Source organism: Apteryx mantelli, chromosome 2 (genome assembly GCF_036417845.1).
Source record: "Apteryx mantelli isolate bAptMan1 chromosome 2, bAptMan1.hap1, whole genome shotgun sequence".
NCBI lineage: Eukaryota > Metazoa > Chordata > Aves > Apterygiformes > Apterygidae > Apteryx > Apteryx mantelli.
In genome coordinates this window covers 27,497,172-27,519,940 of record NC_089979.1, presented here as the reverse complement: position 1 = coordinate 27,519,940, position 22,769 = coordinate 27,497,172, and the positions used below count along the sequence as shown (strand labels likewise).

General features: G+C 38.0%; 1 protein-coding gene across 4 annotated transcripts in view; it reads left to right on the top strand.

The window, feature by feature from the left end:
- AZIN1 (antizyme inhibitor 1) overlaps positions 1 to 22,523 on the top strand; it is a 31,964-nt gene extending 9,441 nt beyond the window's left edge. The window contains exons 1-11 of one of the 4 annotated variants that reach the window (XM_067290394.1): positions 933 to 981; positions 4,718 to 4,915; positions 6,979 to 7,152; positions 7,437 to 7,609; positions 11,887 to 12,021; positions 13,788 to 13,869; positions 17,462 to 17,536; positions 18,632 to 18,803; positions 19,360 to 19,478; positions 19,602 to 19,816; positions 20,478 to 22,523. In XM_067290394.1, the coding sequence (XP_067146495.1) occupies positions 4,814 to 4,915; positions 6,979 to 7,152; positions 7,437 to 7,609; positions 11,887 to 12,021; positions 13,788 to 13,869; positions 17,462 to 17,536; positions 18,632 to 18,803; positions 19,360 to 19,478; positions 19,602 to 19,816; positions 20,478 to 20,586 (1,356 nt within the window). In that variant the 5' untranslated portion in view covers positions 933 to 981; positions 4,718 to 4,813 and the 3' untranslated portion in view covers positions 20,587 to 22,523. Of the gene's footprint in view, positions 1 to 932; positions 982 to 4,717; positions 4,916 to 5,836; positions 6,008 to 6,978; positions 7,153 to 7,436; positions 7,610 to 11,886; positions 12,022 to 13,787; positions 13,870 to 17,461; positions 17,537 to 18,631; positions 18,804 to 19,359; positions 19,479 to 19,601; positions 19,817 to 20,477 lie in introns of those variants that run through there. The other 3 variants (XM_067290396.1, XM_067290395.1, XM_067290393.1) reach the window with 3 other exon arrangements.
- The last annotated feature ends 246 nt before the right edge of the window (positions 22,524 to 22,769 follow it).

The window sequence follows — 22,769 nt, the reverse complement described above, 5'->3', positions numbered from 1 at the left end:
GCTTCTCAGAGCATTTTAATTTTCTTGTATTCCAGATGTCTGCCTTAATTGCAGTGTTTACATATTTAAACTTTAAGATAAAGCTCTTAATCTGGGAAGTCATTGTGTTAAACCATAAAGAGCCTGAGGATGTAATGCTTACTTCAAAGAAAGCAATTGCATGCCTATGTAGAAGTCTCATACCACTTGACAGCTTTTGTTTGCCCTAAAATATGTGTCCTGGAGCACTGTGCAGGCTGACATCTGAGGAGGTAAAGTGTGTGGTTGTTACCACGTTGTTTTTCAAACCATGACTTGCAATAAGTCAGCATTCCCAGTGAGGACTGAACTTTGTACTGTCATGACTTCTGCCTCTTCTAGATTTTAGAATAACTCTTAAACTATTCTTCTGATTTCTTTTTGTGTGTATTTAATTTTTCACAAATTTTATCACTGTTTCTCCTCTTCCCTAGGAGGGAGTGGGGGAAACAGAATAAGGCACACTCTTAAATCAGTCTGTTATGATATTAAGACCTTAAAGGAACGTTTCTTATGTTTGCACAATTTTGTGATATTGCTGTAGCACTGCTGGAGGTCATTTCAGTTTTTTCCTTGTCAAATATTCTTCCTATCTGGTTGTCAAAAAGATTGAAGAGATGTCATTTCTTCCAGAGTAAGAGAAATTGGAGAAGAATGAGCTGTGACTCTGAGGACAGAAGTTGGTAGGCTACTGGTAGCTCTTTTTACTAGATCAGTTTTGCAAAATGAAAAGCTTAGATGTCACAGACATGCTTAGAAAAAACTGCTTTTTAACAGCCTGAGTGTGGTTATACTTGGTTGTTTCTGGTTTCTCGCAAGCTATTAAGTCTGTACTTAGTACTGATTCATTTTTGTCCCTGCCTCTTGACTACAGGATGCTTTTGGACTAATGAATTATGAAAAGACACATCTGTTTTAGGAAATGACCTTCAACTTTAAAAAACAGCAAGAATTAATCAGGCAGTAAGTTTCTTGTCAACTTTGTGATTGATTAGTTGAGTAAATCACAAATGTTTTTACCATTATTTCATAGAGCAGTATGCTCAACTGGAATGAATATATTCATTTCTCTGAAAACATATTTTTAAAAATCTTTGCCTATAAACTTTAACTTGCCAGATAAATGTTCATTTTGTTGTTGTTTTCAGGGTGTTAGTGGTGAAGAAACCTCCCTCCTCCCATGATTTGTTTAAACCAGTTCTTCCCCACCCCCCAGGATCTCCCTCCCTGTAACAGGGAAGCTTTTGAAGTGTTCTTCTATACCATCTCTGTCTGAAAATTAGACACAATTAACTATGAAAAAACTCTTTATTTTAAGAGTACTACAAAATTAGCCTGAATCCACTCCCATGCAAGTCATTTAGATAAATAATAAGAGACTTAACAACAACAAAGCCAGCTGTTGTTTAGACCGAGCCTCTTCATTTGCCATGAGGCACCAGCAATTAGCCTGCAGGGTGTGAGCGCCTGGGTAGTCTAAAGTCTCGTCAGTGCTCATGACTGGTGCCTTGAGTGTACTAAAACCCTCCAGTAGGGCAGATCTGTGCTTCTTCTGAGTGGAGGTATGGATAAATGGAAGTGGAAGAGTTTCTTGACCATCTGCACTCTTTAGAGTCCAGGAAGTGTCATGTGGCACTGAGTGACAAACAAGGGATGGGTAATTCTGAAAAATCAAAATAAAGTATCTGCTGTACTACTGGAGATCTTCTCTTGTAGATGAGAAACATCATCCTGTTGTCTTCCCTCCTTAACTTCTTTAAAAGAAAGAAAAATTAAAATCTAGCGAAGTAGTACCTTTGTGTATACAGTAATTCCTTAAAATACTTTAGTTTTGCCTCCTGACTATTTAGCAGGTTTGTACAAATATGTCAGGGAATTCTAAGTTTATGATTAGAAACACAGAATTTGTCCAACAATTTGACCTAGTATAAAGAAGCTCAGATATGAGGCTTTTGTCAGCCCATTCACTTCTTTTACATACATTTAATTGCAGATACTTAAAGCCGTGCCTGGTCAGATAGAGTGGGGAGAGGGAATGAGGAAGTGGGAACATGGAAATTCATCTTGTACAGCATTACTGTGTCAAAATGTGGCTAATGAGTTTTGTTAAAGTTTTTGCTAAAATTGTAAGCCAGATTAGATGTGTGGAAAAGATGTTATAGATGCAAAAGAAAACATTTTTTTCCCCTTAAATGAATCCTTTTTTGACTTGGAGTTTTAAGAAACTTTTGGGTTTTGAATGGTTAACTTAGTCTGCTACATTTGAATAATCTGCTGAAAATGGAAATCCTTTTGCTTTTGCTGTACTGCTCCTCTCTTTGGGCATTATTTTTCTTGCAATGGGACAACCGATTCCATTATTATAGGAAAAACTTTAATGTTTTTTATTACACAACCAGCAAGTTTCTGAGGATGGATGAAGTACTTTTAAATCTAGTTAAGCATTAGGCTATTTTAAAACACAGTATAAAGAAATTATGCCAAAAGAACTGGTCTGCTGCTGCCATTTTAACTATATTCATAGCTTTCCTTCTTCTTCTTGACCTTCAATGTTTGTGTAGTCCAGAATTTTCTCAGGTTTTTAATAAAATGTTGATACCAGCTTTTCTTTACCAAAAAGTTTGTGGTACTTCTGTTCCTGATTGATATTTGTGGAGGTGAATGGTAAGGGCTTTGTGCTAATTAACTAGGAAGTACCTGTTCAGAGCATGGCTGTAGCTATGTAAACAGGACTCTAGGATTCTTGTTCCTTTCGTTAATGCGAAGTCAAATTTCGTTTACTTTTTTTTAAGGAATTTTAGCTGTAATTCACTAACCTAAACTGAGATGTGATTGTGAAGGTACTTTTCCTGTTTTTTACAGTTTCTACCACCTAGTCATTGTTTTTATAATCTGAATTTACTTAATTATCACATTGATGTCAGGATTTCATAATTGTTTTGGATCTTTAGGTTCATTTAAATAAGCATATGACTCACTGTAGGCATGAGACAAGCATGCTGGATAAGAAGCATACTTGCCTTTAGCATTCACTTTCTGAATGTAACTGAAAATACTCTGCCACTGAGTTAGTCACCTGTCAGTAAATGTTTCTTTTGAGGAAAACAGGTGGCATACTCAAAATGATTTATGCAGAAAGCAAACAAAGCTGTGCTGGCTACTTCTCCATTACCAGTTAAAATGGCAAGAAAATGGTAAAACTGCTCCTTAGTTGTCTTTGTCAATATGAGCTTAAGTGAAAGTAATTTTTTTCATAATCAGCAATGTTGACCAAAGGTATGTTGCAAACTGGTTTTTGACAGGCTGGGAGGTGGAGGAAGAAATATGAGATGGAGCTAGTATCATGGCCTTGTGATCGCTTGAAGCTAAAACTATCTTCTTAGCTTTTAGAATTTCTTAGTGAAGCTGAACTCAACTGAAACATTTGATTCCTATCAGCACTTTTAACCAGAAACATGTTTTATTATTTTAAAGCCAAATACCATGTGTCTTTAGCAAATGCCCAGTTTTTTTAATAACTGCCATGCAACTTCTGTTCAAATATTGAAAAATGTCTAGGGTGCTCACATAGAGGCTAACTAGCTAGTTTTGATCAGTCTTGTGTTTGCCATAAAGATGTGAGATTTGAAGAAAAAAAATTGAAAAGTGAAGTCTGATCAGTCAGTTATTACAAACTAATAAATTGCTTTCAAGACAGACAACTCTAAGGGAATGTGAACTGAAAATTATTCTAGTCATCAAGTAAGACTGATAGTTATATAATTGGCTGTTGGTAGTTCTCTGCTGTGTACTCATTTTTACTTGCAATTAGCTTTTTTCATCCATGTCCTAAGACTTTGTGTGTATATATATAAAACAATGTTTTCTATCTTTGGACCTTGCTGATTCAAGCTTTATTTTTGCAGAAAAACAATATCTAACTGACAGTAAAGGTTTGAAGATAAGACTCAGTTAAGTTAAGTTATAACTGATAATTTTCTTTAATACCAGTTGCGTTTACTAAGATTAGCTGTCATTTTAAAAATTACTTTTAGCTAGTGACTTCTCTGTTCTGTTCACCTTTAAGTGGAGATTTTAAGTATGGTAGGTAACTTTATGAACAGAACAGCAAAGTAACTGTTTAGTGAATCTAATGTTTGCAGGCAATAGTTATAAACTAGCATGTAAACAAAGTTGCGTGTCAACAAAAACATGAATTAAATGTCAATGCTAGCATTTAATAAACTAAGTTTTCTTTCATGAATTCAGGAATGTTTTATTACAGGCAGTCAGTTCTCCAATGGTGTGCTTGAATACTCGTGTCACTTAAGATGTTACACTTTGGAATAGCTGAGATTAAGTGTTTGTACAAGTATTTTACATCTGCAATATTTTTAATAGTGTGCATAAGCTCTACACAGTTCAGTGTGTATTCAATCTGATTCTTCCCAAGAACAGCCTTGTATCAGTGGTTTCTGACTCATCTTTAAGTTTAGTAGCAGATTTAAAGTGTGCACTTTCTATCTTATTCTTGGATTCAGTAAAATTACACTATTCTTATCACTGGCAAATAGAGGAAGGACAGAGTAAAAAAATCTGTTTTTTATCTTTTCCTTCTGTTTGTGGTGCACCAAGTGCAGAAAGCTCTTCCTAATCTTTAAACAGTCCTGTGGAAAGCCTTGTGCTCTTTTCTCCATTGATTTATGTTTTCCTTGTACAGTTTGTTGCATAATTTAAGGACCCGGATATAAGGCTTGGAAGCCCATCCCTTGTGTTTCTTGGTTTATGACTGTCGGCTTTGTGGAATACGGCTGAGATGAAAGGATTTCTGGAGGATGCAAATTACTCCATTGGCCTGTTGGATGAAGGAGCAACTCTTGCAGATGTTATTGACAACTGTATTTATGAACATACTCATGTAAGTTTTTAAATTTTCCAAATCTGTTGGTTGGTTCTCTTAAGTCTTCAAACTAGGTCAAGGTATTTAGCACTGAGATGACAGCAACAGAGGAGCAATCAGCTAAAACTCTTTAAAACTAGATTCATGTCAATTCTATTTCTTTGCTGTTCCTGTTTGTCTCAGGCTGAATTCTGTTTTGGGGAAATTTGGGCAACAATTGTTACCTCCCTGAGCATGGCTAGGAGGAAAATAGTCTTGCTGATGTATTAAATAGAGGTTCCCATCGCATTCCTTGAAGAGCTTTTATTGTCAATGGGTTTTAGACCAGGAATTTGAAATTTGGCAAGTTGATAGTACTGAGTTAGAAACACTTTTTTTCCCTCTTTCCCTGAAAATGTGCCAAAGTTTAGACAAATTCGTATGCTCAGCCAATTTAAAACCATGTTTAAAACATCTGGTCAGTCATGCTTTTAGAGTTGTAAGTCTTCTCATAAGCCTTTTCCGTGTAGAAATGCAAGTAGGAGGAACAAGGACATAATGAGAGGTGCTACTCCTTTCTTTCAAGAAAATAAACTGGCCTAAGAGCTAGTGAGGTTTAACCATCCCCTGGAAAAAGAAAAGTTGAAGAATTCTGTGTATACAAAAATAGTGTTATTGAATAAGGCCTCACTGCTTGCTGAGGAGGCTGGAAGATGTTGTAGCCTTTGTTTTAGAGTTATAGAGAGGAAGAACTTTATAAAAATGAATTTTTGTTAAGCAAGTCCTGTATCCTTAAATATGCCATACCTATGAGTTGTTCACTTTATCCTATGGTTTATCAGAACTAGTGTTAGATGCAAGTGCTCAGCTATAGTACAGCAAACAGCTAAATCCCATGGCCTTCTGCAGTCAGGTATAGGATTCCCAAATCCTGATTCCTAATATTCTTTTTCTGTCTAGCAAATAAATAGGTAAACTACTGGCAACATGTCATGTCTCCAACCACTGGCTGGCTCACAGAGGATAGCTGCCTCCTGCTGCTTTCATTTACTCCTTTAGCTCAAGGGGTAGAGGCCTGTGCCATGGATCTAAAGCTCCAGATCCCATTCCTGCTGGTGACCCGTACAGGGGGTCAGTATGCTTCCACCCGATGGAATTTCTATTTGTGTTTTTTAAACAGAAATAAAGACATTGTGTACTATAAGCCACAACAGAAAATTTCATATCTGTGAAAGTCAAGTGTTAGTATTAATATCTGATGTATGGTCTTAATTCAGATTGATATATTCTGTGATGGTCTTTAATTGGTGTACAGTAGGCTATTCATTTACAGGAATTTTATTGAATGTACGTTATGAACAAATACAGAATGATCAGTTTGGCTCTCGGTCTACCACATCCACAACATGACTTGATATTGAGCAAGACTATGGTAACAAATGCACAAGGGGGACTGCTGCAGTTTCCATAAAATTGTGCATTTTAAAGATTATGTACTTGACTCTGCAACCTTAATAATAATAATTTATTTATTTAAATTCTGTTTAACCTTTGTCCTTCATAAAATATGGAGAACAGTCTCAATGTTTGACTTCATCAGTTAAAATATTTATCAAACAAATTTTCAGTAAATATGTAAGTTATTAGCTAGATGCTGAAACAATGGTAGTGTATTAGACTTTTTCCTGTATGATAAACTACAGATTATGTTGAGACTGGAAACTTTCATCCCAGTGCATTTGCTTCCTCTGAAGAATTGTGAACTTCTGAAAATATAAAGTTGGAAGAGATTTGTAACCTTTTCTATATTTTTAGATAAAATTGATATTTGGCATTTAAATAATATCTTTTGCCCCGGAATCTCAGAATATGTCTAAATAACATTCAAAATATCTTCGAAGTGGTAGGTATTCTTAGCTGTAAAGCTAGTTCAAATTGCTAGGTAAAAATAAAACCCAAGTGAATTGATCAAGGTCAAACCTAAAAGTTAATAGCAGGACAGAAAATACATAATCCTTTATGATTTCGCTTCATAGGTTGTTTCTGTTTTGACAGCAAGCCCACAATTTCCGACATTTTATTTTCCTAATTTTATTTTTTAGACTGGAAAAAGAGCATTTTATGTTGGTGATCTTGGAAAACTTGTAAAGAAAAACATACAGTGGCAGAATGTGATGGCACCAATAAAACCATTTTACCCTGTAAAATGCAATTCTACTCCAGGTGTACTTGAAATTTTGGGAACTCTTGGAATTGGATTTGCATGTTCCAGTAAAGTAAGTGCTCCTTTTGTGTGTGTGTGCGTGCCTTATTTCCCTTCTGTCTTTCATCTCTGTCAGCCTTTTGATATTAAGTGCCATGTGAATTAATATAATTTAAATTGTAAACTCATAAGTAACTGGCTATTACAAATTTATACTTCTATCCTAGAAGCAGCAGTTAGTTTTCTTTATAGCTTATATGGACTATTTTGTATAGTACTAGAGTACCTTTAATACAAATTCAGTAAAGGTAGTGCCCTTGAACATGTCTGAAACCCTGCTATGGTCCTGTTTTTCAGTCTGAAATGGCATTGGTACAAGACTTGGGCATTTCTCCTGAAAACATTATATATACAAATCCTTGTAAGCAAGCTTCTCAGATAAAGTATGCAGCAAAAGCTGGGATAAACATCATGACCTGTGACAACGATATTGAGCTGAAGAAAATTGCACGTAGCCACCCAAATGCTAAGTAAGTGTCAATTTTGGTTTTTTGCTTTTTACATGATAGGAATTTGGCTGTAATCCTGGGGCTGTTTGAGTTGTAAGAGACATGGCTTCAGTACAATTCACTTGTATCTGTTGTTTTCTTCTCTTGCTTGTTTTGAAGGTAGTTTTTGTGCAAGATTTTTCCCATCTGGGTCTCAGCTTCCCCATATGATATTAAGCCCCTTTTTTGGAGAGAAATCTTGTCTTTTGGCTTGGCAGGGTAGGTCTTGATACCTAGATTTAAAGGTTTTGGTGGCTAGATTTCAAAATTCTGGCACCTTGTCTCCAAGTACATCTTCATTCTACTTTTTGTGACCTCAGTATTTTCTTTCAGGATATTCCATTTTGATTTTAATGGCTTCAGCCAAAGTCTGGGCAGAAACTATCAGCAGATGAGCACATACACTGGGTCCCATCTAGGGCTTGAATGGACTGTGCTGGTTTGAGATGTGCCTGCAGATATTTCCCCACTTATAAAACAGTGAGGAACTTAACTCTAGTTCCTCTTTGAGTCAGTTCAGTGTTGGCCCAGACACTTTCTGTAGAGAAATAACTAAAGTTGATGTGTTAGCTGTTAAATATAAGAATTCTATTGCTACCAATTGTATCTGTACAGGATGGTGGCTTCTTTTAGACTGATAGGTGCTTACTTCATTAAGCATCACCTTCTCATATATGAAGACTTTGTGGACCACATCTCTAAAACGCTGGAGTCAGTGCCTGAAGTGAATGTTAAGTGTTTGCTGGTGACTACTGAAGTGTAGCTTCCATGCAAATTTTGTCAGGGTGCCCTGAGAAATGAGTTGCCAGACACCCTTACCAAAGCCCTTGGTTCTAGACAGTCCTTGGCAAAGCATCATGCCTTCTCACAAAGCTGTGGCCGTAGTTATAGAACTGGGAAGATTCTACAAAATTGAATATTTGGGGAGACTACTAATCCCACTTCACTCTCTAAGACTACCTCAGGATTTCACACTGCTGTTACAAATGATTCTGCTTCATCCTTGTTGAACCCTGTCAGTGCTTTGCACACCGGAGAGTACTTCCTGCGCAAAGAATGTAATCTATGATAAATAATTTTGTGGATGTTGGCCTTGACATACTCATGCTCATGAATGCCTTAGCGAAACTAAAACAGTCTTATGTCACTAGTGATTTATGAGCTAGTTAACTACATCATCAGAACAGACATGTGGGCAATTAAAATTACACAGGTGCTTGCTGACTTTGGCTAAGCTGTTGACCAAGTGAAACATACTTAGTACTATGCAGGAATATGCAGAACTGGTTGTGGGGGTTTTCCTGATAACAGCAGTTTGTTTATACAACTCTTCTGATCAGACAAATGAGCGGTGTAATGAAAGGTTGCCTTTTTCTGTGCTCTGCTCCATCCATTGTTTGCTTGTGGGATGACCTTTGCCTAGAGTGAGGACTGCTCATATACCTGTGATGGATCTCGAATATCTTTTGGCTCTTTTGGGTAAAGACAGATTCAGATTGTGCAACCTAGATATTCATGGCTGCCAAGTAGAGACTATTTTCTCAGTTTGACTTCCTTGACTGAATTATTTCCTAGCATGAGGAGCTCTAGAAAAACCCTCATAATTCAGGAAGACATGAGCAAGAGCCAGTGTTTTGTGGAGTGTCCCTTTAATGTGGGTGATGAGAGTGGAAAAGCACCATCTGAGATAACCATATAGCTACTTGACTGAAAACAGCTGGGCTATGGGCAGTCTGAAGGATCTGTCTGACAGCAGAAGAAGCAAGAATAAAGAATGCAGAAAACGACATGCCCTTTTCTATTTCAGTCTTTTTCTTTCAGTAAAGAGAAAGATGACTTCTTCTGAAAACTAGTTTTTGTGTTGATTTCCTTGAATGTAACAGCCTCTTTTAGAAAGTGTTCTCTATCTTAACATTCAGAGCAGGAGAAATTGGATGCAGATTTTTCTTGAACCAGAAGAACTTTAAAGCAAGGAGACAAAATGCAGGAGTTGCATAAGCTAGAGAAAAACAAACTAAACTGCTTTTACTTTTTTTAAGAATCACAGTTGAAGCTTGAAAAAGTTCCTAATTACAAAGGACAAGAAATTAAACTTCTGTAAAGGAATTGCACTTTGACATCTAAATTTTCTAGGAGAACTGGAGATCAGGCTTCTATTCTATAAAGATTTGTTTGCTTGTGGGTTTTATTATTACATTCAGGTCACTAAAACTATGTAGCTGTTACTTCAGTATCAAATTGGTGTTTCTTCTCCCCCCCTCCCCTTTCCTTTGGCATAGTTTCAAAAAGTCAAAGCCTTTATATAGTCTTGTTCTTACTACCTGTGATAGTTACAGCTAGGCTGTCTTTGTGAATGAAGCTAATTGTGCTTTAGTAGAGGAAATCCTGCTTAGGAAGCTGTAGTTCTGCTACTCCTAATTTTCTCAAAATTTTCATAACATTCTGCACTAAACTCACTATTGGATGGGTCTCTTTGGTATTCTGGAATGGATGTTTATATCTTTGGAATTTTTAATAACTTGAGTGATTCTAAACTTTTTAGAGAAAGGGGAGATATGAGGAAAGCAGTACTTAAAGCTTCACTTCCTTTTGTTTCTTAAGTGATTTGCCTGGGAAATCCAAAGGTAACAGTTAAGCTCAGGGGTGTCCTGAAATCTCCAGTAGAAGAGCGGTTGCTTATAAAGATCAATGCTTTTCTTAAAAAAACAAACCCCCATCAAATCCCAAACACCAAATGCACAAATTGTCTTCTATTCCTGCTCTGAGACCGAGAAGAATCATACTAGAAGATTTTCAGAAATCAGAATAACACTACTTGTACAGTGGTTTCCTCTAGATAAATCTCTTGATTAATTGATAATGCTGCTATGAAAACTCATCAAAATTTAAAATAGTATGTCTTTAAGTATTATTGTCTAAGCTGAGGTTATAGACAATAGTACTGTGGTTTTGAATTTTTTAAATGTTTTAAAGAATTTAGTTTTTACAGACTTCTTGTGTGTTGGTATATCTAGTATTTTTTCCAAATGCTTTACAAAATACTATTTGACTACAAACTTTAAGAGGTGTCTATACTAGTGGAAAGCCAGGAAATTAGAGACCAGTCTGAGTTTCTCAAGTGGTATAAATTAAAATTGGCAAGGATTGCCAGGTAACACATGTGAGACAATTCAGGATATTTGCTCTTTACAAAATATCTTTTTGAAGACATCTCGATGTTCAGAGGGACTTTTAGAAGTCGCAGTAGCTGTTAAGCCATTGTATTTTGTACTGGCTAAGCTTCATTTGTTGCATGTCTCAATTCCTTCATTTGCAGGTGCAGAGCTTTTGCCACTTATGCTCTCCATCTCAGTTAGTTGTGATGTGCTGTACATAGTCTATGTATATATCATGATACAACTTTCATTTAGTGAACCATATGGCTAATTAAATGATCTTTCTTTATTGTGGTTGGGAGAAGAGGAAAGCTGGTAACTTTTCTTAGGGAACAGCACTTCATATCTGTATTTGTTGAAGGGGGACAGGGGAGTGTTCCTAGAGGTTTTTGAGCATGTCCTTGCCAAACAGTCAAGTGTTACTTTAGTGTAGGAAACTGTCAACAACTGACAGTCCTGTCTGCCAAACCTGCACAGAATTAGGCTTTGACCTGAGGGAGGAAGTTATCTCGCTGCATGATAAAACTGTGAGAGCTGATATTCACTGCATTTCCTTTCCAAGTGTCCTGAAAGAAGGAAGAGAAAATGAACAGACCTACCCATCCCAGTGACCAGCTGAGAGGGGAGGTAGAGGGATGTGGCCAGGGTGTACTTTGTATGTGTCAAACTGCTGTTCTCCAGATGTTGTTTACCAAATCTGGTACATGACTGATTGAAGGGGAATCTCTGTATTCTCTTCCTCTTGGTTACAAAGAAGGATAGAGATGGGAAAAGCTTATTGACAGTCATTAATGGTTTTATGAGAAAGTATACTTTATTAGAAGGTAACATTCTCTTTTATTACAGCACTCAGCAGACTCTTGCTGCTACAAAAGAGTCTTAGTTGCTGCATTTCGAAATCCCTTATCCTTGTTGGCTCCATGTTTTAGCCCCTAATTGCTAGTTTTTTCTCTGTACAGGATTGTTTTTATTAGGTTCACTTGACTCGTCCATCGATGGAGCTGGAGTACTGACAACATAATCAACATACTTCTGACAGTCTTCAGGCTTCACATGTGCTGATGATGTAAACCAACTGCCCCAATCATCTTCCCCTTCTCTTAGGCTCTTACTGCACATTGCCACAGAAGACATTACTGCTGATGAGGAGATGAATATGAAGTTTGGTACCACTCTGAAGAACTGTAGGCACCTTATGGAATGTGCTAAGGAGTTTGGAATCCAAATAGTTGGTGTTAAGTGAGTAATGTTATTGTTCTCTCCTGGCTGAAGTTATTGTATGATGTGCTCAAGACTTAGAAATACAGCATGGAATCCTTCTTTTCTTTTCTTTTTTCTTTTTTTTTTAACAGGGGTTAAGAAAAGATTTTAGATCATGTCAGTTTTTGCTTGCAAGCAAATAGTAACATGCAACAAAGTAATTACTGTCATTGAAGCAATTTGAAAGAGTATCAGAAAATCTTTCTGTTGTGGTAAAAGAAAAGTTAAGCATAGCTACTTTCTGGCTATGCTTTTGAACTTCCCTGATCACTGGGCCTGTAGTTTTCCAGCAATAAGCAGGTGAACAAATAAGATGCTAGTATAGCATAGGATAGCTTGGACAGATGTTGAACAAGACAAACATGGGGTTCAATTTTCTTAGAATAGTCTTGTGTCACTCATTGATCATGTTTAGAGGCAGTATTCAGATAAGTTTTTGATTTGCAGGTGGCAGAAATTAATCCCAGTGCTCTGAGAGCTTCCAAATAATCTGTGGTATTTTAATTTAAAGTTAGATATACAAAAGGGTTTTATTGTATGGAGCAAAAATGCATGCACAAGTCTTGCTTCTGTCTGCTTTCAAATGCTAACAAATGATGTGCTCATGAATGTTTTAAGAAAGCAGTCGAACAAGAAAAATGAGGGTGGGTCTTCTATCAGAAAAACAAACTAAAAAGAAATGTGAAATGCAGATCAGATTTTTTAGGATTTAAAACAAAATTGTATTTAAACTTAAATCTATTTGAAATTCGTACATTAAATTTAAGACTAAAAGTACTATAGCCATTACAAATGACAAATGCATTCAAAAATTTGACACTACTGAGAAAAAATACTACTTTTATATCCAGAGTGTCTGAACTAACTCTAACCAATAACACATTGCTTTTGTGCATTTTAAACAAATTTCAAACTTGGGTACATACAAATAAGTGTAAAAAATAAATGTAGCTCATAACCTTTGCTTCAAAATGGCATTCCTTAAAGTGAATAAACATAAATTAGACAGTTTAGTGGCTCAATGGGGTATGTGTATGGTGTATTCAGACCTGGCAGACTATGCCAGTCTTTAGGGAGTCAATGAGAATGTCGATGCTTATTTTAGTACCTTAGTCACTACAAGTATTGTAGCACTGCTTAACCTTTTGGGCAAGGAGCTGGAGGGGATTCAGGCTGTTGTGGGAGGCAATACTGCTTTCCTAACCTGCTTGTTTTTGCTGTGAAACCGGGACCTGGCTTGGTTGGTGAAGAGGCTTCAGAAAAGGGTGGTAGTGGGACAAGCCCCTTGCCCAAATGTTGGAGTGAGTAGATAGCATGTACAGTACAGCCCTAGCTTTGGCAAGAGCTGGATGGCCCAGGGGAGGGGACGCACAGGCAAGGTAATGCAAAGAAGATAGGATGGTGACTTTATGCAGGTACTGTTAGCTTTGGCATGCATTGAAGAAAACTAACTGTTTTGATATTGGAAGACTGAAAGGTTCAGTAAACTTGTCATTATTAAAGATTAGGATATTGCGGGCCACTCTTAGCGTTAAAAGCAAGACAGGCCTCATGTACACAGATACAGTGGAGTAGAAAGCAATCATCTGAGCAGTGTTCTTTATGCAGTTAGTGTATAACATGCAAACTCATCTTTTGCCACTTGGGAATAAACTACTTTCCCTACTATTGTGGATAGAGAAACAGTTTGCTTGGTCTGAAAGCTGTGAGGTTCTGTGCATTAACTGCATCTTTATTTCTTTCAGATTTCATGTTTCAAACACTTGCAAGGAACTGCAAACGTACATTCACGCTATATCTGATGCTCGGTGTGTGTTTGACATGGCTGTAAGTAGATATATATGTGCAAGTGCTTCGGTAGAGGATCTGTTCTATTCTAATCATGCCAACAAGCCAAGTACATTATTTCTAAAATACATTGTATTAGTGTAGGGAACAGAATTTTAGTAATTGGCCAAATATGTGGCAGAGGCAGAACAAAGTTTATAAACCTAGTTCTGAACAAAAATAAATACAAATTGACAAAGAAGTTAATGAATACTGTTCCACTGACAGGCAGTAGCCTAGTATGCAAGTAGTTATAAAGCAGTAAACTTTTATAGGCACTGTAGGGGAAAAGTGCTGATATTATCAAATAGAAAGAAAAGATATTTGCCAAGATGACCTACTTCCAATGAAGAATAAAACTAAACGCTAACAGCTGCTACTTAGTATTCACTTTCAAATGAAAATTTAGTCTTCCACTTCTGTTAAAAGCTTTTTGAAGTTCAAGTCTCAATCCTACAAATACAGAATCACAGAATGGTTGAGGTTGGAAGGGACCTCTGGAGATCATCTAGTCCAACCCCCCTGCTCAAGCAGGGTCACCTAGAGCACATTGCACAGGATCGTGTCCAGGCGGGTTTTGAGTATCTCCAGAGAAGGAGACTCCACAACCTCTCTGGGCAACCTGTTCCAGTGCTCTGTCACCCTCACAGTGAAAAAGTATTTCCTCATGTTCAGATGGAACTGTCTGTGTTTCAGTTTGTGCCCGTTGCCTCTTGTCCTGTCGCTCGGCACCACTGAAAAGAGTCTGGCTCCTTCTTCTTGACACCCTCCCTTCAGATACTTGTACACATTGATAGGATCTCCTCTCAGCCTTCTCTTCTCCAGGCTAAACAGGCCCAGCTCTCTCAGCCTTTCCTCATAAGAGAGATGCTCCAGTCCCCTAATCATCTTTGTAGCCCTTCGCTGGACTTGCTCCAGTAGTGCCACATCCCTCTTGTACTGGGGAGCCCAGCACTGGACGCAGCACTCCAGATGTGGCCTCACCAGGGCTGAGTAGAGGGGGAGGATCACCTCCCTCGACCTGCTGGCACCACTCTTCCTGATGCACCCCAGGATACCATTGGCCTTCTTGGCCACAAGGGCACATTGCTGCCTCATGCTTAACTTGGTGTCCACCAGCACTCCCAGGTCCTTCTCCGCAGAGCTGCTTTCCAGCAGGTCAACCCCCAACCTGTACTGGTGCATGGGGTTATTCCTCCCCAGGTGCAGGACCCTGCACTTGCCTTTGTTGAACTTCATGAGGTTCCTCTCCGCCCACCTCTCCAGCCTGTCTAGGTCTCTCTGAATGGCAGCACAGCCCTCTGGTGCATCCACCACTCCTCCCAGTTTTGTATTGTCAGCAAACTTGCTGAGGGTGCACTCTGTCCCTTCATCCAGGCCATTGATGAAGAAGTTGAACAAGACTGGACCCAGGACTGACCCCTGGGGGACACCGCTAGCTACAGGCCTCCAACTAGACTATGCACTGCTGATCACAACCCTCTGAGCTCTGCCATTCAGCCAGTTCTCAATCCACCTCACTGTCCACTCGTCTAAACCACACTTCCTGAGCTTGTCTATGAGGATGTTATGGGAGACAGTGTCAAAAGCCTTGCTGAAGTCAAGATAGACACCATCTACTGCTCTCCCCTCATCTGCCCAGCCAGTCATTCCATCATAGAAGGCTATCAGATTGGTTAGGCATGATTTCCCCTTGGTGAAGCCATGCTGACTCCTCCTGATCACCTTCTTTTCCTCCACATGCTTGGAGATGGCCTCCAGGATGTGCTGCTCCATCACCTTTCCAGGGATGGAGGTGAGGCTGACTGGCCTGTAGTTCCCTGGGTCCTCCTTCTTGCCCTTTTTGAAGACTGGGGTGACATTGGCTTTCTTCCAGTCTTCAGGCACCTCTCCTGTTCTCCATGACCATTCAGATATGATGGAGAGTGGCTTAGCAATGACATCCGCCAGCTCCCTCAGCACTCGTGGGTGCATCCCGTCAGGGCCCATGGATTTGTGAGTATCAAGTTTACTTAAGTGATCTCTAACCCAATCCTCCTCAACCAAGGGAAAGTCTTCCTTTCTCCAGACTTTCTCTCTTGCCTGCAGGGTGTGGGGTTCCTGAGGGCTGGCCTGAGCAGTAAAGACTGAAGCAAAGAAGGCATTCAGTAACTCTGCCTTCTCTGCATCCTTTGTCACCAGGGCACCCACCCCATTCAGCAAAGGCCCCACATTTTCCCTAGGCTTCCTCTTGCTGCTGATGTATTTGAAGAAGCCCTTCTTGCTGTCCTTGACATCTCTTGCCAGATTTAATTCCAAATGGGCCTTAGCCTTCCTCGTCACATCCCTGCATACTCTGACAACGTTCCTATATTCCTCCCAAGTGGCCTGTCCCCCTTTCCACTTTCCGTATACTTCCTTCTTCTGGTTGAGTTTTGCCAGGAGCTCCTTGCTCATCCATGCAGGTCTCCTACCTCCTTTGCTTGACTTTCTACTCATAGGGATGCACCGCTCTTGAGCCTGGAGGAAGTGGTTTGAATATTAACCAGCTCTCTTGAACGCCGCCCCTTCCTTCTAGGGCCCTCACCCATGGGATTCCTCCAAGTAGGTCCCTGAAGAGGCCAAAGTTTGCTCTCCTGAAGTCCAGGGTTGTGATCCTACTTAGTGCCCTGCCCCCTCCTCGCAGGATCCTGAACTCCACCATCTCGTGGTCACTGCAGCCAAAGCTGCCCCCGACCTTCACATCTTTAACCAGTCCTTCTTTGTTTGTTAGTACAAGGTCCAGCAGCACACCTCTCCTTGTTGGCTCCTCCACCACCTGTGTCAAGAAGTTACACAGCTTTTTAAGTTGCACTAAAATGTTAAGTATTTGTATCTTGACATTTATGTTGCTAGAAATATTAACTTGAAACATGTGACTTTGTAAGAAATAACCTATGCTTACATAGTAAAGATTTCATGTTTTGCTGGGAATCAGAATTTGAGTAAAGTGGAATGGATTTGTTGGGTACTTCAGATGACTCAAATGTGTATTGCATGTTCTATATGTATTTCCCATATCACAAAATCCGAAAATCCTTTATTTGAAAACATCTCATCAGATAAAATGAGAAGCTTATAAACCAAATATAGAAGAAATTAAGTAATCTCTACTCATTACTGCAGTTCATGCATTAGCTGTGACTGGTTACATATGAAGAGCAACGTAACTGAAGTTCTCACATTTGTGCGAATGCGTTCTAGCAGTCTTTTGTTATATAAGTGATATCTAAAAGACCTATTTTATACACATTTGTAAATTCTAATTTTGTCACAGTGCCCCACCCTGGTTAGCAAATATTGCCTGAATATAACAAATACCACAAGATGGGAGTTGAGATTGCAGTAGGACTTTTACTGCAGATTTGTGTAACCAGCCTCTGATATCCCAGTACTATTACTACTAGGTTTAATGCAGGAATACTAATTTTTACTGGGATGCAACTCCCCCAACTAGGCTATCCTCATATATGCAGAAGTGTAAGTATATAGAAAATTACTACAGTAGGGAGCAACAAAAATATTTTTACAGTTGCATTTGTATGTGCACTTAAGTTCTGCTTGTGCATTTTAGGAAGAATTTGGTTTTAAGATGGACATATTGGATATTGGTGGGGGCTTCACGGGTTCTGAACTTCAGTTGGAAGAGGTATGTTGAAACTTTTATTTGTGAAGTTGAGTGTTTAACCTTTCAATTCCAAATAACATTAATAAAACCTGTTTTAAATTCTGCAATAATAGACTGCAAATCTATAAGATCCAAATAATTGGTTTTATATTCTCTATTGGGGTAGTGCAGTGACTTCTTGGAGATGATTATTTCTTTTTAATCCTGTTGATATTGGATGAATGTTGACTTAAGTTATGGTCACAGGCTAAATTACTACTGTTAAGGTGGCTTAAGCTAACTTTTTTTTACAAGTGACTGTTATGTGCTCTACTGCATAGTTTGGGCCATGATTCATAGCATGCTTTGGTTCATAAACCGTGTTGTTACTGTACTGGTATTCTTGGTACTTTAGAACTGAAGACAAAGCTTTGCCCTCATCTCTACTTTGGTTAGCCTTAAATAGAACTTTTATGATTGATTTGGCATAAACTATATCTTTAGTATGCAGTAGTACATAATAGTTTAAATAGGTTGTTCTGTTTTGTGTTGTCTTTAAGACAAACTCCCAAAAGGTAAGACAGTCAACCGATTCAACAGTTACTAATAAAAATTAAAAACAGTTTGTTCTAACTGTTGCTTCAAGGTTAACAAGTAATTTAGACAAGTAAGTATCTGGCTTAAGATTTGAGAAATTCAGTGATAATCAATATTAAATAACTCTGTTTCCAGTGTGAAAGTATTCAGAACTAATCTCATAACAAGCTCTTTCCTTGGTCTTGTGGTTTCGTACATAATTTTACATCATATACTGTGCTAGAAAAACTTAGAAATTACTTGCCTAATCTTGTGCACCACAACTTAAGCTTTGGTTGGAAGCAGGGACTGCATCATACTCAGACTCATGGTACTCAGCCCTTGGTGTTTAACTGAATGTTCTGCTTTCAACCACTTCTTGTGAATTTTGGACCTCTGGTAAGGGCACTTGTCAAAGGACAGAGGAGTAGAATAAGCTTGTGGCATGCTTCCTAGAACTGTGTATTGTGGTGCCCAATCTGTCAACCAAACATCTATTTCAAGAAATACATATATTTTAATGGGATGAGTTTTATAAGTAATCTGATTTCAATTTTGTAGGTTAATCATGTCATCAGGCCACTGCTGGATATCTACTTTCCTAAGGAATCTGGTGTTAATGTGATTGCAGAGCCCGGATGTTACTATGTTTCATCTGCATTTACGCTAGCAGTTAACATCATTGCAAAGAAAACTGAGTGTGATAAACTTCTTCCTTCTGGAGGTAAGCAATGTATGTACCTTTTACATGTTACGAATCAGTGCAGATAAGTGCCCACTTATTTTAGTCAGGATGGACTAGTTTGCCTTTGTATATATTTAATGTGCTCTATGCTTGAGTTGTAATCCACCTTTTGGATTCTGACCATGCTTAATCTGTGTATTTTAGTTTCTCCTTGTTACAATTGTTTGGCACTTCTTATTTCCTTATTAGGTCTGACTTCTCAGTGACTTATATTGCAAACATAATAACCCTATGTTAGGTGGTTTACAGAAAGTTTATTAGAAGGATCTATATTGAAGAATGTGGAACAAAACAGGGCTAGTCTGTCTGCTAATGTAGACACTGGATTTATATTTTTAGTGATTGTTACTGAAAAATGTTAATCTATTAAGCCTTTGCATTTAATGATACATCTAAATTGATAATCTGATCTCATACTGATTCTGCTCATAATTTCAGTATATATGGCACCTTCTTTTCAGAAGAAAGCTGTTATCTTAAGTTAGATTGCAAAAGAAATGCTTATTTACTTAAAAAAAAAGTAAGACAACTTTTTTCCTTCCAGTGGAGCAAGCCAGGAATGATGATGAACCAGTATTTACCTATTACATAAATGATGGTGTTTATGGTTCTTTTGCAAGTAAATTGTCTGAGAAACTGAATACTATTCCGGAGGTTCACAAGGTGAGTCCTTCTGTATTTTTCAGAAATGTATATTTGTATGTATATTTACATGTATATGTATTATGTATATTTGAATTTTTTTCATAAACAAATGTCTGAATTATCTGGATCATTTCCATGTAGAAATACAAGGAAGATGAGCCTCTGTTCACAAGCAGCCTTTGGGGTCCATCCTGTGATGAACTTGATCAAATTGTGGAAAACTGTCTTCTTCCTGAGCTGAGCGTTGGAGATTGGCTGATCTTTGATAACATGGGTTCTGGTACCTTAGGTGAACAGTCTACCTTTAACGACTATCAGAGGCCACTGATTTACTACATGATGTCTTTCAGTGACTGGTAAGAAAATTGTATTAATAGTGGCAAGATTGTTTTTTTATTCCCTTCAAGAATGCACAATACAGCCAAATGTAAATTAAATTTATGATAAATACAAGATGCAGATGTTTCCTTTAAAAATGAATGCTGGACAGAAGAGCTTTTTGGTTTTTTGGTTTTTTGTTTTGTTACTATGCTGTCTGACTTCAGTAAGATTAAAGTGAGAATTGTGATAGACTGCCTATTTTAGGGCTGACAGAGAAAAGTGAAGTTTCTAATGTAGACTGAGTTTAGTGATAGCTGTCCCTGAGTTGTACCCTTTTACTACTTGATATTGACTGTTGAGGTCTCTAATATTAGTAATTGTAACTGGCAAATAATATTGGCATCATAGTTGCAGGTAGGAAAGGCAGTAACACTGTTGCAGTGCTGGTGACAGTTGAGTAACCTGTCCAGATACCTAAGTAGCAGTGGCCCTGAGCCTCCACTGATGGAGAGTTGCAGCCTTTTCTGTGTCTGTCAAGTATGGGCATAGCTGATTCTCCCTTGGTGCTGAGACTAAGGCCACCCTATTGTAGAGGGCAGTAGACTTAAATGCTAAATTTAGTGCTGGTTTCTGATGTTAAATTGTGTATGAGGACTTCTTTCCTCTTGATTATAACTCTTGCACTTCCTGCTGTAGGGATGAGATGCAAGATGCTGGAATTACTTCAGACACGATGAAGAATTTCTTCTTTGTGCCTTCTTGCATTCAGCTGAGCTCAGAAGACCGCTTTTCCACTGCAGCTTAAACAGGCATTAACGCTTCATTTAGACCTGCAGTTGCAAGTCTGTAGTTTGTCTGGTCGACATTCCAGTGTGGAAGAAATGGAACAATCTTGAATTCAATTCATTCTCTTCAAAACTTGAAAAAATATTAGTAGCTAATTGGGACCAGGCAAAACCAGCTACAACTACAATTCACCAGGGTGTGGGAGGGTTAGATAATGGCATCCAAATTTAAACTTAAGTTTGTTCAACCCCTGAGCGTTTAAATATGCAACAAAATGGATGACTTAGTGGAGATGGAAACCCATCGCTTGGGTTCTTCAACAGTTTACATACAAGTACACAGTTTTTATACTAAGGATTCCTGTTAGAAAAGTCTTGTAAACTTATTGTCTTTCGCCCAGATATATCAAATGTCAGTGGGAGACCAGTGTGACTTCATTAGATGTTTAGTGTATTTAGAATGTGTAAATTTGTGCTTTGAACTGTAGTTTAATAAATGTAAAATTGCATCATAGTATTTGTTGTATTTGACCCTTGATGTACCCCTTGTATGACTGCAATAAAATTTTGTGTAGATTTTACTGTTTTTCAGGCTAACTTTGGGAGGGGCTAGGCAGAAGAGGTAGCTATAGAATAGATGTATACATGATTGTTTTAAGAAGCCTTCTTTTCTCTAGCCCATTACTTCAATTTTAAGTTAGAGCATTAAGTCATGAATAATTTAAGTAAATTAGGTTTTGATGAACCTGTGTTGAGTTAAGGTCAGATAAGTTCCTGGAAGGTTGAAATGCAGTTTGTAGTATTTCTTAGAGTATGACCTTAGTTTACCAGTTCTAACACTAAAAATAGCAAAATTGCAATAGATAGATGTACACAGAAGAGGTAGTCTTTTAGCTAGCGTGCATGTAGTGATCCCATTGCAGCATGGGTTAGTACAGCTCTGCTGGTTGTTGCAGAACCTTTAGCGCTTTTTTTTCCCCCTTCCTTTAGTGGGGTTTATTGAAGAGCCAACTTCAACTAGTTCTGTATAGTGCAAACTTGCAACAGAAGGGCTACATATGTCTTAAGAAACCTCAGTGCTCTCTTTCACTGTACTTTAAATATATCCACAAAGTAAAGGTGAAGCACACTACCAGAAGTATGTATTCCAACTGCACTAACAACTTTGCTGAAAATGTTCAGTGGACTTGCTTGTTCTGTTATTGGAGCTTCTTAATTTCTTCTAGGTCCTTTTCTTGCTTTCACATTTTAACTTAGTCTCCCCAACTTGAAAATTGGGGGGGAAGGAGGGATTATCAGAGTTTTGAGATGATGTATTAAGTTCTGGATCCTGTAATCAAAAGGAGATTATTTTTAACACTTGGAATTTCTACCTCTTGGTTGCATGTGTATCTTATATAAGTGCAAACTGGTAGGAAATCTTAACTTTTGGTTCTATAAGGCAAAGACTTCATAAAACTTGATGCATTTTTACTCAAAAGTGGAGAAAGTTCATCATGGAATAAGCTTTTTAATTTGAACTCAGCTACTGATGACTTGTCAGAGATTTACAGGCCAGCCTAAGTAGTGGCTTATGTTTTGAAGATATGGTCTAAGAAATATTTATCATTGGAATTAAAATTGGGAACAACAAGGAAAGGGAGTAATGAATGTAGGAAACTTGGTGGAGTTATTAGCCATCCCTGTGCTTCAAGAAGTCATACACTTAAGTCTACTGGTTGAAGTCTTCTCTAGATCCTACAAGACATTAGACTGCACAGTTTTTGACTAAAATACCGCTACAGTTGCCTAAGATAAATTAATAGGATTTTGTGCAGTCTAAAGGAGAGTAGTTTTATGTTAACTTTCGAGTCAGTTGAAAAAATTCCTTTATAAATGATATAGTGGTCACAGCAGAAATATCCATTGTACCTGAAGACAAGTTTGCTATTAAAACCAACCTGAAGTTTGAACACAGTATGTGTTTCAGTTTGATTTGCTATAAGTGTTACTATTTGTTTATATTGTGTTTGCAATTCAGAAACTGAAAATATGAAAGCCAAATGATTTCTATGTAGTACATTGAACTGTAATGTAGCTTGTTATGCTCAAAACACACCTGCAACTAACTATTTGCTGAGGACACTGCTCTTGCAGACCTTCTGGTATATTTAGCTGTAATAGCATTGGCTGGAGTTTCTTGGATATTGATATATGCAAGCAG